The sequence below is a fragment of the Drosophila yakuba genome, chromosome 3R (assembly GCF_016746365.2).
Source record: "Drosophila yakuba strain Tai18E2 chromosome 3R, Prin_Dyak_Tai18E2_2.1, whole genome shotgun sequence".
In the NCBI taxonomy this organism is placed as follows: Eukaryota; Metazoa; Arthropoda; class Insecta; order Diptera; family Drosophilidae; genus Drosophila; species Drosophila yakuba.
In genome coordinates, this window is record NC_052530.2 from 23274533 (window position 1) to 23289612 (window position 15080).

Sequence of the window (15080 nt, forward strand, 5' to 3'; positions counted from 1 at the left end):
CCAAAAACCAAGAAGGGTTGCTGTCTGTCTTAGCTTTCCGCCCCTTCCCTGCGCTTCTCACTTCCCACCCTCTTCACAAAGCGCTTGCGCAGCTGTTGCTCGCCCTTCTGCTGCATCTTCTTGCCCATTATATACATATATACATACAATATGTACATATATATGTACGAGTACGTAGTAGGGGAAGAAGGTAGTACTATACAATACCTTCTTCTTTTTGACACAGTTATCTGCTTGCTCAATGAAGTTTGCAGAACTGGCATTTCCATACGCGTATTTTCATTCATTTTCCGCTTCCTGTAATTGAAATTCGGCGACGCTGGCTAATTGCCTGCCGATTGTGTGGGCGTATATCTACGGGTAGGTATCCAGGGGATTTCTTTCGTAGCCCAGTTCCCATCGAACGCAAAGGAGCCCAACACTCCAGTTTAGATAGTGCTAATTGGTCGGACTAGGAAGCGGGCCAAAACGGGCCACGTTAATGGTAATAGTAATAGTAATGGTAATGGTCTTGGATCAGGTCATCCGCTACCGTTTGTTCGCCACCGTTCTTCCCCCAAAAACATAAACTAATCTCGGTTCATCTGACAAGCTAGAACGTCTTTATGGTCGCTGCTCTTGAACACTTTGAATGCACTGGGCGAAACCGGTTGGAAGAAGCTAGGGGGAGCACTACGATGGCTTAGATATCAAGTTTTAAACAAAAAATACAATTAATACTGAATGTATAAAATAAACATATTAAATACATTTATCGAAGGGGTTCTTAAGTACAAAACCCGGAAGGTAGTTATTTATATAGCTATACCTAATATTTCAGTGATCATTTCAATAGTATTACTAAGGTTAATAAGGTGGTAAATAAATGAAAATGTTGTTACGATCGCACTGAAAGAATGTTTTCCGTGTGAAGAACACCTCCTCCCCCAATCTTTCGCTGGCCCAATTAAACGCTCCGTTCTTCCCACAGTTGGTTGGTCTCTAACCCAGTTCAAAGCCCAGCCTTAGTGGAAGACCAGCTTGGGGCAACACCAGCTCTTTTTGTGGAATACAAAAATCACACACGCTCGGGCTACTTGTCATTGCGAAAATTTCGAGGTGTGTAGGCAGCAGTTGCATTGACAGAGGTGTTTGAGGTGATCTGGTCGATGGAGGGGTTTCCCAGGGGGCTGGTTTTCTTGGGTTATCGCAGAAGAGGTGCGGTGGAGGATTGGCTGTGGCCTGACCCGGCCAATCTCCAGCTGGTGCTCGGACCCGTATCTCTCGCATTGTAAATGTCAGTGGTGTTTTTTGGCCATTGCCCAACTGCCACGGTCCGCGGTCCACGGTCCATGGTCCCCATCATCCAGCCCCCATGCCCATGCCAAGTCAAACCCAAGCAATCCAAACCAAACCAAACCAAAACCATTCCAATCCCATTTCTAGGCCCCATCCACATCCACATGCACATCCACGTCCACATCTACGTCCACGTCCGACGTCCACTCACATTAAATTACATACACTCCTTTTGTTTGCAATATATTTAAATTGCTTGGCCGGCCTGTCTAAACAGTCCAAAAACAGCGAGAGGATCGCTGAAAGAAATACGAAAAATGGGGAAAATAAAAACCATTGCCAAGAAGAAAGATCGGCCTATCCAATGGCTCAAACAAATGGCAAAGTTCAAACGAGGTTAACAGCATTTCATGCCACTTCCACATCCATTGAAGTTGAGTCTGGATGGACCATTGAGGATGGAGCAGGGAACTGGGAGCTGGGTACTAGGATCCAGCAGCTAGCAGCTAGGAGTCGGGAGCACCAAGTTCCGAGGATGGAGGACAGGCCACCAAAATGGATAAAAAACTGTGCAGGCCAAAAGAAAACAAACAGCGAGCCAAGAGCCATCTTAAACGACAGGCGGTGGTAACATGACCGTGCACCAAAAGAAATGGATTATTTTGGGGCAAGAACACCATCAAATGGAAATCGTAATGAGAAATCATAAAGAGAAAGAAAAGGTTATTAATCACTCAGATTAAGGTGATGAGTTATTTTCTATTTTTTGATAGTTAAGTGCATAAAAGTCAGTCATATATTCTAGGTATCAATAGAACACTATTGCTGAACTCAAAGTGCATGCCTTTTTCGGGAACATATCCAATTCTATGAGTTTCTTTTCCGTGCAGCAACGACAGCTCCAGCACACAGAGATCCAGCCCAGCTTCAGATTCAGCTATGGCCACAGCTTTTCAGTTTGGCCCCAGCAACTGCAAGTCGAATAAATAGACGTGAGCGCAAATCTGAAGCCATGGCTTCATATAAAACCTTTCTAACGATCGTTTACCTCTGGCTCGCTCGCGAAATGTAACAAAGGAGTTGTGTGCGGAAAAAAGTTGCCCAACGGGAGGAACTGGCGGAACAGGAGGAGAAGGGTGTAGAAGGTGGAGGAGGAGCAGGAGGTGGCCAGTCCCGATCTCGGTCTTAGACCAAGTCCAGGCCAAGCCTTCGCCAAGCGCCCACTTCCTACTTGCTGCTGCCCACCAAACCGAACAGGCGAACCTCCACTTAGAAGCTGCCTGCACCACCGAGATTTGGTTGTCGTTCGCTTCGGCTAGGTGCCCCGCTTCAGTCGTCGACTACAGTGGTCAGTGGCTAAGCGGAACAGCTACTGGGAAAGAGATTTAACCACATTTACCCGCTTTGTCACGAGCTAAATGGAAATGAAAGTCAAAAGATACATAAATCTACTCTTTTATGCAAGAATATCTTTATAAAGAATTGGAGATCCTAAGTTAGCATATCTTTTAATATTCCTTATATGAAAGGTACATCTAAAATTAAGGTTTTAATATTGGTACTGATATCAGATTGCATAAGTGTGGTTTTATGGCTATATCTATTCTAGGTTTTCTAGTTCGTCACTAAGCAATACCCCCTGTTTGTGGTAGCTGTTGACTAGGAGACTAGGAGGCTAGGTGACTAGGAGGCTGGAAGGTGCGTGGCCCGAGCAGCGACGTGGTCGCCGGGATCTCCATGGGCCTTTTACGTGGCCAGCGGGGCCCCTTTGCCTTCATGTGCGCCACTGGGGCCCCGAAAAACAGAGAGCTACACTCGAGGAGCCGAGCGGCGACCACCGCTCAGTTAACCGAAAAAAAAAGCCAAGAAAGAAACAAAAATAAAAAATAAAAAACAAAAATGGGTAGTGAGCAAGCGAGCCGAAGAAAAGGCGAGAGCAATAACCAGTTTTGTCTCCCAAAAAAGCCAAACAAATGAAGTCAAGTCGCGCGGCGGGGGAAAAACAAAACCCGGCTGAAAAGAAAGGGGAATGGAATGGGGCAAGAACGTAGCTCATGTTTACGAGTCACTGGCAGAAGAATCGGGAGTTGAGAATCCGTTTGATGGGAGGGGGGGAGGGGCAGGGAAGACAGGGCAGCAGGTCGGGTCGGGTGCTCTTCGGGCCTTAACTTTTAACGTTAACGGCCATCATCAGATAGAGCATGGCCAGAAAAACTGAAAACTGAATACTGGAGACTGGGTCCGAAGACTGAAGACCGAAGACCGAAGATCGAGGACTGAAGACTGAACACTGAAGACTGGAGACTGAGAGCCACGAAGAGTACAGAGACACAGAGTACAGCGTACAGTTCAGTTGAATTGAAGTTGTGGCAAACGGGTATTGAGGGAGTTGCACGGAGTTTACGTAGCTATAGAGCTATAGAGTGGGTCTAGGCTTTTTGTTTTTGTTTTTGTTGCTGTTCTTGCTGTTGTTGCTCTGTTGTAGGAGTTTTGGCTACACAGAAGTTTAGTTACATGCTCATTACATAGATACACACACACCAGCACACACACTTGCACATGTGCACACCGTCAAACAGAGGAGATACATTGTAGACCGTATGGATACATACAATTTATGTATTGCAGATACATAGATACATAGATACTCGGCTCGGATGCTGCTCTTTTGCTATTGCCTTTCTAAACTTGGGCCTTTTCCGATCTTTATCATCTCGCAGCGCAAAAATACATACAGCCAACCAAACTGCAAAGTCAAGTCGAGCCAAAAAGCAGAACTCCCACAAAAAGCGGACCATTTCTTCTGCCAAAGATCTTTCTTCTCATGCATAAATTGCGAACGAAAGCAGCTCGTTTTTTTCCTATTTTTTTTTTTTTATGTAGCTGTTTGCTGTTTGCAGTTTAATCCAGACTCCTCAGCTCCTCTCGGCATCATTAGTTTTGAAATTTTTATGTATTGTGCCCAGGCTGCATTGCATGTTGTTAGAGCCGCGATTGCCGAGGATTGGGATTGGATTTGATTGTGACCAGGCGCTGTGGCAGTGGAAGTGGAAAAGCGGAGAAATGGCGGAAAAACTGAGCGCTTGAACTCCGCGCTTTTCCCCGGCTGTCACCCTGATCTGCTCAGGTTGCCGTGTGTGGGTAATTGTGAAAACAATTTAGACGAATTTTCCAGTTCAATTGCGCTTTTAATTTAAATTGCAGACAGGCTTTGTTTTGCTTTTCTGCGCTTTTTTTTCTTTATTTTTTTTTCTGTTTTTCTGTTTTTGCTGGCACAAATCAATTGTCAGTCCATTTTGGAGTTGAAAGTTCCATGCGCGAAAATTGCCCAAGATGATCGTGATACCCACGATCTGGGCCCCAAATGCGATGGACAAAAGCCGTCGAAATGGTAAATTGTAAATGGGAAATGGCGTACTGAAAACTGCAAACTGCAAGCTGGCAAACTTTTGGACTGCGAATGTCAATTTGGTGGCAGTTCGATGGGAGTTAATTAACGATCGACGATCGATCGGGATGACCGTTTGGGAATGACTTTTCAACGATCGAAGGCTGCCTTAATTGATGGAATTTCGAGTGCAAAAAAAGAAGAATACCACTTTGCTTTTCCTGGGGTTATTGCACTTAAGATAAACCTCTACTTATATTTTAGTAAATTTTTAGTTTAGTCTTTGATTGTCTGCCAATGTTACGATCTTAGGAACATTTACAAGTTATTAAAGATCTTTGCAAGTACACCACGTTTTAAGTCGCTGGCCAGTTTCCTAAATCTACCTTCCTAATGGAAGCCCCAATTTGATCATAGATTTAATGCTAGACACGTAAAACAGATCGCCAGATCATAAAATTAAAGATCAATATCTGCCGGATGGGCGAGTAATTCACGAAGCCATCGTTAAGAGCCCCCAACAAACCAGTATTATCTCTCAATAATAGTTTGCGCCAGTTACCCAAATATCTTATTGATCGCTCAAGTCGATCCGCGGATCATGACTCATAAATCTGCCAAACGATGTTCGGCGATTGATCTCCATCGCTGCTGGTTGTTGGTGCTCCAAACATTCTCCCGATGGCTCCACCATTTTCTATTTGTAGAATGTAACCATCATTGATGACTGTTTAATAGGCACACATTTGGGAGCACTCGAGTTCCGTGGCCTGAGGATCGTCGAGCTCCCTGGTACTGGTACTTATTGATCACTTCAGGCCTTTCACCACCGCCAGCCGGAGCTTCAGCTTTGGGCTTCAGCTGGTTCTGCAAATGATGGCGTCCAACTTGGAGTTGGAGTTGAAGTTTGGAGCATCCAAACCAGCTGTAAAATGAAACTGCACCCGAAACCGAGATTTAGCTTGCCACTGACTCGGTTTCGTGTTGTTTTCAGAACATTAGGCCTCAAATCGCCTGCTGCTAAATTTCACTGTTTATTTCTGCTGCTCCGGCTGAAATTAAAAGACTATAAACAATCGTGAGAATGGCACTTGAACATGTTCAAAACTATAATGGCCTAAAACGAAATGTGCAAGAGAAGCCGCAACCGAAGCTCCGAACGGCAAAGGGGGTAACAAAAGTGCACTGCAAATAAATATAAATACTTCAAGCTTTCTGTACTCAATTTCGTAATATAAAGATTAACTCAATGTTTAATGGCTCATGGAGATGTTAATCTATTCTTTTGATATATGTATACTTTAAATCCATGTACATATTCATTAGAGGTACTTTGACTTTCTCTGAGTGTAACTCAAAGAGCACACAAAGCCAACAAACGGAGCGAGCCATGGACAAGCGGCTAAATGAACAGACAGTCAATCAACTTTTAGTAAAAAGCAACGGCCAAGACAACTACAGCAATAGCAATAGCAACAGCCATGATGACTGGTGGTATGGAGTGTGTGTGGTGTGCGGTGTATGGTGTGCGGTGTGTGGTGTATGGTGTGTTGTGTGTGGTATGACTTGGACTGTCGATGACGTTGGCTTCAAAGAGAAAAGCGCGGGCTCGGCTCAAGCGAAACGATCACGAGCATTGGGATTGGGATTGCTATTGGTATTGGTATTGAGATTGAGATTGGTGCGATCGGTGGGATGGCCAAGATCGGTTGTGTCTTGGCCACGATGATTTAAGCAGAGCAGCGCACTGAGAAAACTATTACGAAATGATCAAAGCAGCTAAAACAGAATCAAATCAGCCGAAGACGATGATCTTGCCAACCCCAAGCGGCGATCGCGATGGCAATGGCTGTGCGCTATTGCGATCGTATCGTATCGGATCGATCGGTTCGAGACTCGATTACAATAATTACAATCGGCTACGCGCGATTCACCAAATCACAGCAACAACCACAGTGGGCCCTGCCATGCGCAGATGAGATACTTTTTGAACTGGACCTCAAGATCTTTAAGCAGATTTTAAGGCTCGGTACTCGTGCTAACCAAAGTTAATAAGATTCCTACTATGTTCATAAATACAATTTTATTTCAGATCGTAGTAAAGTTCCTTTTAGAGAGGCTGCACTGTATGACGTGCATATAAACAATCTTTATAAGAAATTGAAGTCAAGAAGCAGAATTAAAACAAAACTCATCAACATCAACGGGCACTGTTGATTGTATGTGTATATGTGTGTGTGTGTGTCTAAGGGAGGGGGGCAAGAAGGAATGGAGAAGAAGGGGCAGAAGAATCAAGAGAAGAATCGAGAGGAGACGCAGATCCATCTTCTAGGCTCCATTTGGCAAAGCGAATCGGGCAGAACGAGAAATTGAAAAGACAGTTACAACCTCATAATGAAGTTCGTTCTCCTCTGTATCTTCTCTTGCCCCCCAATACCCCCCACCCCCTTGTATCCATCAGCTACGTATCTGTATCTTTCTCCCGAAGCTTGATCTTTCTCTTGGCGACCGAAGACTGCGAAAAAGTTTACAAAAATCCAAAGCAAAACCGCATGCTACACATAAACACACACACACACACTTGCACTCGCAATTGCCGCACACACAGATACACCGCACCCATACACGCGCAAAAATCGTGATGTTGTTGTATATAGGGGAGCATAGCGATCTTGTTGTTGTTGTCTTTGCGAAATTGAGCGTTAAATGAGCAGCGAGAACGAGAATCCGAAAGAAACGAAAACGAAAGAGAGCGCCAAAGAGAGCGCAGTGGGATTTCATTTCTCGCATGCGATTTTTCAACACATTCAACGGTAGCTGCGCACGCGTTAAAACGATCTTTCAGATACGTCATAAAAGAAAGATGTTCATTATGAGCAGCCAGTTTCGGTATGCCTCCTCCGTTGAATATTAAATGAAAGCCCAGATTTGTATTCAAGAGTGTAAGATGCTATGTAGTTCAGTCTGAGCAATAAAGTTTATAAATACCAATCAATTGAAAACATATATATTTATAAGCTAGCTTAAAGAGTGTAATTGCTAACAAGGGATTCCTTCTGTTGTATGGACATACTTAAATGAAGTTGCCTGGCTAAATTAATGGTTTCCGCTTTGTATCTCAAAAGCCTAGCTTTGATTTCCTTCCAGCGTTGTCCAGCACTGCGAGTGCAGCAGATGCAACTTGGTGCTGGCTGCTGCTGGGTGCTGGGATGCATTCACTTGTGGCCAAAGGCGCTGCTGGCTCACACAGATACCCACCGATGCAGTGCCCCCGCACTCGCACCAACACTAGCACACACCTACGTACGTAGTGGGGATCGGTGGCAAAGATGCAAGATGCACTCGCATTGCAACTGGCTTTTGGTCTATAATTCTTGTTTCTGGTTTTCGTGCTGCCAAGATAAGGAGTGGGACATGGCCAGCACACAGTACACAGCCTCATCGTTACTACGATCCTCTGGTGGATGATGATGATGCTGGTGATGCTGGCGATGATGATGATGATGATGTGGAGAGGAGGACAGGAAACTGCAGCAGCATGGCGCTTTGGCTCCCAAAGGAAGCGGACCAGTAATATTTACATTTATTGCTAAATTATGCACACTTTTTTGTCCCGTACTCGGGTATTTTTATTTGCAGGCCCATCTTTTTCACGAATAATTATTCAGTTGATAAGTCATATCTCTTGCATTTTATATCTGATTTGGACATAGCCTGGTCTTTGTGTTTACCCCGAAGTCAATTGCATATTTTAGACTACTTCAGTGCGGTTACTGTGTGATAAATATAAGCAATTTGGGAAAACGGATTGCAACACATTCTTTTGCTGTTACAATTAGTCACAACACGATTAAATTTCTCTATATCTTTACAATCAAATTCTTAAGCTTATGAGTAACTTTCATATATATTTTGGGACATATTTTCCGAACCAGAGCATATAACAATCTAAAAATTGGGCAAACATCACTGCTTTGTTTTCCACTCAAAAGTAAACAACGCCATTCATTAATGAGTTTGTAATTTGAATAAAATTCATGACGTGAGCCCATTTCTATGGGGTCGCAGCACAATCTCTGCGGTTTTCCACGGTGAAAAGCGTTGCGATTGCTACTAATGGCCGGAGATTTTCATGGAAAGTTGGTGCGGTTGCTGCTGTTGCTGCTTTTTCTTGCTTATGAAAATTTCACGCCAGTCGAAAAGAATTATTAATTGCGCAGCGGCAACGGGAACAACAACAACAACATTTAGCCACCACCGCAGAGGAAAACAACAACAACAACAACAGAAACAACAACAACCGCACACAAATTTCAAAAGTGGGAATTATGCATCGCTGCGCAGAAGCAGAACTCTAAAAACGCACATAGGGAAAATCCGGGGGTAAATGTAGCTGTATCTGTAAAAGTATCTGTATCTGTGTGCCTGTAAGCGCGTGTAAAATATGGTAAACATGGAAATACGTAATAACTGAAAAAAAAACAAGAAAACCAGACCAACAGCCACGAAAAAGAGTGTAACAAAAAAGGGAAATATAAAATCAGGTACAAATTTTCACCAAAAAACAAAAAAAAACAAGAGAGAACGCTATAGTCGAGTTCCCCGACTATCTGATACCCGTTACTCAGCTAGTGTAAGTGCGAAGGACAGTTTTTGGCGGTTTGTGGGCGTTAGAGTGGGCGTGGCAAAAAGATTTTTTGCAAATCGATAGAAATTTTCAAGACCAATACAAAAATGAAAAAATATAAAAACATTTTTCAAAAGTGTGGGCGTGGCAGTTTTGGGCGGTTTGTGGGCGTTAGAGTGGGCGTGGCAAAAAGATTTTTTGCAAATCGATAGAAATTTTCAAGACCAATACAAAAATGAAAAAATATTAAAACATTTTTCAAAAGTGTGGGCGTGGCAGTTTTGGGCGGTTTGTGGGCGTTAGAGTGGGCGTGGCAAAAAGTTTTTTTGCAAATCGATAGAAGTTTACAAGACCAATACAAAAATGAAAAAATATTAAAACATTTTTCAAAAGTGTGGGCGTCGCAGCTTTGGGCGGTTTGTGGGCGTTAGAGTGGGCGTGGCAACATGAATCGACAAACTTGCGCTGCGTCTATGTCTCTGGAGTCTGTGTGCTTAGTCTCAACTTTCTAGCTTTTGTAGTTCCTGAGATCTCGACGTTCATACGGACAGACAGACGGACGGACAGACGGACAGACGGACAGACGGACAGACGGACGGACAGACGGACATGGCCAAATCGACTCGGCTATTGATCCTGATCAAGAATATATATACTTTATATGGTCGGAAACGCTTCCTTCTGCCTGTTACATACTTTTCAACGAATCTAGTATACCCTTTTACTCTACGAGTAACGGGTATAAATAGAGTTTACATCGCTCTGTCGACGTCGACAGTGCATTGTCATTATTGGTTGCCAAGGGCGTCGAAAAGGGGGATCCCCTTCTAGGAACTGTGGCCTTTGAGCTGGCAATCCAAGTTCCATAAAGAAGTTTAGTTATCAACTTATTTTCCTATTACTTGCAAGGGATGTTAGGCACTTCTGTGATATATATTAATTGCATTTAATAAGTTGCTGAAGTAGATTTCATTGTAGGCACGTTCTGAGCCCTCTAATGTTTGAGTAACCCGACGCCTCTGGCTCTTGGCTGTTGGTAAAGCTGGCTTGGGCCTGACTTTGACGATTTCGTGGTCACACAGTGTGAAGAATGGCTAGGAAATATTGTATGCACCGTTGTTTGGTGGGCTGTTACAGATTTACAGATTACTGCGCCAGATAACAAATGAAAGTGCCCTGGCATTTGCTTTTTTTTCTGTATTTTTCAGTTGCTCCGCTCGTTGGACAGGAAAGAAACGCAGAAGGAGGCGATCGTTACAACAATAGAGAAAAACGTTGATTCAACCTTTTAGCTGTGAAGAATAACAGCAATTTGGGTGGGTTTTGGTTTACATATGCTTTATGGGGAACGATCGCTGATAAGAATTTGGTTGAACTGGGCTGGAAGGGAACTGGAAGAAAGTCGTTTCTGGGATTTCTAAGCATCCTTCTAGTTCCAGAAATTAACTTTTTTAAAGTGGTTTTAAGAGCATTTCAAACGATCTGTATCTAAATTTAGTTACATTTTTATTGAAAGACTTTAGTAGGTCTGTTTGCTCTTGAAGCTTTGCGTGCAATGTCAGTAAAAAATTGTTGTGAAAAGCTTATACTTTTACACATTTCAATATTTCCAAACAAATACATATTTTCTTCGCAATGAAGATTTTCTGCCATCAAGGGAGGAAGTCAAATATTTTGCCGTAGGTGAGTACAGTGAAGATCCTTAAGACTACATATTTTAATTCCTAATTAATAAGAAATAAATTTGTTTTTAAAACAATCAAGGAATAGTCATCGAAAACATTCACTTAAAACATAATCTTGCATTTAATAAGATTCAATTTTAAAATATCTAATTTAACCTCAACTTACGTGATTCCTTTCCGGCAGAATATTCTCCAAGTGGTGACAGCCCTAGTCGACAGAGCTTTTCAACACTGGTTGCGTTGACATTGTAAATAAATCATTTTGAAAGAGATAAAGCTGAATCCGACCGAAAATGGCCAACAAATTCCGGAATCTGAACAGCAAACTGTTCCACTTGGCCAGGAGCAGCTTCCAGCGGACATCCGTGCGTCCGCGGATGAGTTTTCCGGGACGTGAAAGCGGCTTTACCGGAAATCGCAAGGTGCTGGGCGCCTTGGGAGCCCTAACCGGAACAGCGGGGCTACTGATCTACGCCCTGGAAAGCAGCGTGGATGCCTCCTCGGACTGTGTGCATCCGGCCCATCAGCACTGGAACCACAAAGGGCTTTTGTCGGCTTTGGACAAGGAGAGCGTGCGCCGAGGATACACCGTTTACAAGGAGGTCTGCTCCTCGTGCCACTCCTTGCAGTACATGGCCTATCGCAATCTGGTGGGCGTGTGCATGACGGAGGCGGAGGCCAAGGCCGAGGCGGAGGCCATTACCGTGCGGGATGGCCCCAACGATGAGGGCGAGTACTACGAGCGTCCGGGCAAGTTGTCCGATCACTTCCCCTCTCCGTATGCCAACGAGGAGGCGGCCCGTTCCGCCAACAATGGCTCCTATCCGCCGGATCTCAGCTACATTGTGTCGGCTCGCAAGGGCGGCGAGGACTACGTGTTCTCCCTGCTTACCGGTTACTGTGAGCCGCCGGCTGGATTTGCCCTACGCGACGGACTGTACTTCAATCCGTACTTCTCGGGCGGAGCCATTGCCATGGGCAAGGTAATCGACAATGAGGTTGTCTCCTATGAAGATCCAAATGTGCCCGCTTCGGCCGCTCAAATCGCCAAGGATATATGCGTCTTCCTTAAGTGGACTTCTGAACCGGAGTCCGATGAACGTCGCCTGCTGCTCATTAAGGTTACACTGATTTCGGCCTTTCTCATCGGCATTTCCTACTACATCAAGCGTTTCAAGTGGTCAACGCTCAAGTCTCGCAAGATCTTCTTTATACCCGAACTGGAGGCCCAGGCCAAAAGGGAGGCGGAGGAGGCCGCCAAAGCAGCGAAGAAGGCCAAGCAGCAGGAGTGCAACAAGTGCGAGAACCAGAACGAGAAGCAGGAATAAGTTTGGTGAACTCTTTCAATAAATGTTTTCGAATTTAAATAATTGGCGCGCTTTTTCATTTATCGATAGGCTTTCCAGGGCTTTAGCGTTCGTGTTGGAGAGCACCAACAAGCGCTCTGTTATTGATTCTTGCCGGTCTGTTAAAGCAGCTGTTATGTTAAAATAGTAAACAACGTTTAAGTTTGCTTAAAATACAGTTTAAACTTTAAATTTAAACTTAAACCCATTTATTTAGTTACTTTTGTTAACAATGGCCACGTATCCATCTGCCAAATTCATGGAGTGCCTGCAGTATGCGTCTTTTAAGCACCGCCAGCAGCGGCGCAAAGTAAGCTTATTAAAACAACAAGTTATATATTTAAAACTAATATTATCTCTATTTAAAATATAACAAGGACCCTCAGAATACTCCTTATGTGAATCATGTGATCAATGTGAGCACTATCCTGTCCGTGGAAGCCTGCATCACAGACGAGGCAGTCCTAATGACTGCACTTCTTCACGATGTCGTGGAGGACACGGACGCTTCTTTCGAAGATGTGGAGAAACTCTTTGGAGCGGACGTTTGTGGACTAGTGAGGGAGGTGACGGACGACAAGTCCTTGGAGAAACAGGAGAGAAAACGCCTGCAAATTGAAAATGCAGCGAAGAGCAGCTGTAGAGCAAAGCTCATTAAGCTGGCCGACAAACTGGATAACCTAAGGGATCTGCAAGTCAACACACCGACAGGATGGACACCGGTACTTGGGCCCAACTTGCTTTCCTAAACTGTGTGCTTAATGTTTCACCCTTTCTTTCCAGGAACGTCGTGAACAGTACTTCATTTGGGCAATGAAGGTGGTGGACAATCTGCGAGGAACCAACGCCAACCTGGAGCTCAAGCTGGACGAAATCTTCCGCCAACGTGGCCTTTTGTAGACTCAAACATCAACCAATTACATATGAACCCGCTTAATTTTTATTGTTCTTGTAAAAGGCCAGCATCAGATTGGCCAACTGTTGGGTCTCCGCCAGCGTTACAGCATTGTAGAGGGAGGCCCGAATGCCGCCCACCGAGCGATGGCCCTTCAACTGGATCATGCCCTCTGCCTCGGCTTTGGTCAGGAACTCCTTCTCGAGGGCATCATCTCCACTGGCACTGCCAATGCGGAAGGGCACATTCATCCTCGAACGCACATTGACATCCACTGGGCAGTAATAGAATCCATTCGACTGGTTGATGGTGTCGTAAATGAGCTTGGACTTTGCCGCCGCCAGTTTGGCCATTCCAGCGACTCCTCCGTTGCGCTTGATCCACTTGAAAACCAGGCCCATCACATAGATGCTGCAGGAAGAAAGTTTAACAAAGAATTCTCCAGCTTTGTATCAATCTGAGCTCACCCAAAGGTCGGCGGGGTATTCAGCAGGGAGTTGTTCTTGTCCATTTGCTCAAAGTTCAGAATGGAGGGCGTGATCTTCAAGTGCTTGCCGATCAAATCGTCCCTGACAATGATCACCGTGGTGCCCGCTGGTCCGATATTCTTCTGGGCTCCCGCATAGATCACGCCAAACTTGGAGACGTCGAAGGGACGCGACAGAAAGTTGGAGGACATGTCGGCCACCAGTGGCACACCGGCCGGAACCTCGGGCACAAAGTCAAACTCCACGCCCTCGACGGTCTCATTGTCGCAGTAGTAGACATACGAAGCATTGGGGTCCAGCTTCCAAGTCTCCTGCCTCGGAACAGTTGTATATTTGGCCAGCTTTGGCAGCACCGCGTTCACAGTGCCGTACTGCGCCGCCTCCTTGGCCGCCTTGGCCGACCAGGAGCCGGTGATTACATAATCAGCTGAGCCGGTTTTGCCAATCAAGTTCAGAGCCACTGCAGCAAACTGTCCGGTGCCGCCGCCCTGCATCAGCAGGATCTTGTAGTTGCTGGGCACGTTGAGGAGCTCACGAAGATCGTTGATGGCCGCATCGTGGATCTTGGCATAGTTGCTGGAGCGGTGGGACATCTCCATGACCGAGATGCCGCTGCCATTGCAATTGACAAGGTTTTCCTGCACCTCTTTCAACACCTATACAATAAGAGATTATCATGTAATCAAGTTCAATGTTACAGATATATGTATGTCACGTGTGTAGCGGAGTGGTTCCACCCATTTCACCGACCTCTTCGGGCAACTTGGCTGGACCGGCGGCGAAGTTGATAACCATGCTGATACTATATAGTGCGTCTGCGATCTGCGATCTGTGAACCTCTCTGGGAAGCCGCTAAATATTGACTAAAGTGTTGAGCAGCCCGCAATTCGCAATCGCTGATAAACGAGACGAAGGCGGCGCAAAGAACAGCAACAAGTCACCGGGCAATAAACAAAACGCGTGCGGAAAAACAGACTCAAACTCGCCCGACTGGACAACGAACTCAGCTGCTCCAGGGACGGATTCTTCCCTGGGAGTGTATACCATTGTAAACCCCCAGCCGTGGACTGCGCTCCTGGGGAGTCCACGAAGCCAGACAAAGGCAGGCGGTACGGCGAATTCGATCAAAACAAGTCGGCTAATTGCATGGCGACGATACTCGCATACGTATATATGTATGTATGTATGTGCGTATGTATGTATATGCAACGCACGAAAACAAAGTGCTCCCCAGTGCCCCCCACTTCGTCGGGAGTGCCCCCATCCCGCGTGGGTTGCCATGCACTTTCCGTTGGAATGACAATAACAAGCGCGCGACTGAGTTCGCAGGCGAGTAAACAAGCTCCAAGCGAAGTGGTTTAGTGCATTGTACA

The 15080-nt window shown here is 45.2% G+C and overlaps 3 protein-coding genes across 3 annotated transcripts; 2 read left to right on the forward strand and 1 right to left on the reverse strand.

Moving 5' to 3' along the window:
• The first annotated feature begins 10832 nt into the window (after positions 1-10832).
• On the forward strand, positions 10833-12345 carry LOC6538076 (cytochrome c1, heme protein, mitochondrial). The gene is made up of 2 exons (XM_002098574.4): positions 10833-10976; positions 11163-12345. Exon 2 carries the CDS (start codon positions 11272-11274, stop codon positions 12304-12306), a length of 1035 nt encoding a protein of 344 aa, XP_002098610.1. The 5' UTR covers positions 10833-10976; positions 11163-11271; the 3' UTR covers positions 12307-12345.
• Positions 12346-12433: 88 nt separating this feature from the next.
• LOC6538077 (guanosine-3',5'-bis(diphosphate) 3'-pyrophosphohydrolase MESH1) lies at positions 12434-13261 on the forward strand. Its single transcript, XM_002098575.3, has 3 exons — positions 12434-12634; positions 12702-13046; positions 13108-13261. The coding sequence occupies exons 1-3, from the start codon at positions 12557-12559 to the stop codon at positions 13222-13224; spliced, it is 540 nt and encodes a 179-aa protein (XP_002098611.1). The 5' UTR covers positions 12434-12556; the 3' UTR covers positions 13225-13261.
• Positions 13242-14592, reverse strand: LOC6538078 (probable phosphoserine aminotransferase). Its single transcript, XM_002098576.3, has 3 exons — positions 14458-14592; positions 13687-14363; positions 13242-13630 (listed from the first exon to the last, which is right to left on the reverse strand). The coding sequence occupies exons 1-3, from the start codon at positions 14500-14502 to the stop codon at positions 13258-13260; spliced, it is 1095 nt and encodes a 364-aa protein (XP_002098612.1). The 5' UTR covers positions 14503-14592; the 3' UTR covers positions 13242-13257.
• Positions 14593-15080: the final 488 nt, after the last annotated feature.

Bases quoted from the DNA above. Each gene is read 5' to 3' on its own strand.
- LOC6538076 (XM_002098574.4), top strand. From the start codon at position 11,272: ATGGCCAACAAATTCCGGAATCTGAACAGCAAACTGTTCCACTTGGCC.
- LOC6538077 (XM_002098575.3), top strand. From the start codon at position 12,557: ATGGCCACGTATCCATCTGCCAAATTCATGGAGTGCCTGCAGTATGCG. The intron at 12,635-12,701 runs GTAAGCTTATTA...AAATATAACAAG, and splicing joins ACCGCCAGCAGCGGCGCAAA to GACCCTCAGAATACTCCTTA. The intron at 13,047-13,107 runs GTACTTGGGCCC...CTTTCTTTCCAG, and splicing joins CACCGACAGGATGGACACCG to GAACGTCGTGAACAGTACTT.
- LOC6538078 (XM_002098576.3), bottom strand. From the start codon at position 14,502: ATGGTTATCAACTTCGCCGCCGGTCCAGCCAAGTTGCCCGAAGAG. The intron at 14,364-14,457 runs GTCGGTGAAATG...CTTATTGTATAG, and splicing joins CAGCCAAGTTGCCCGAAGAG to GTGTTGAAAGAGGTGCAGGA. The intron at 13,631-13,686 runs GTGAGCTCAGAT...TTCTTCCTGCAG, and splicing joins AATACCCCGCCGACCTTTGG to CATCTATGTGATGGGCCTGG.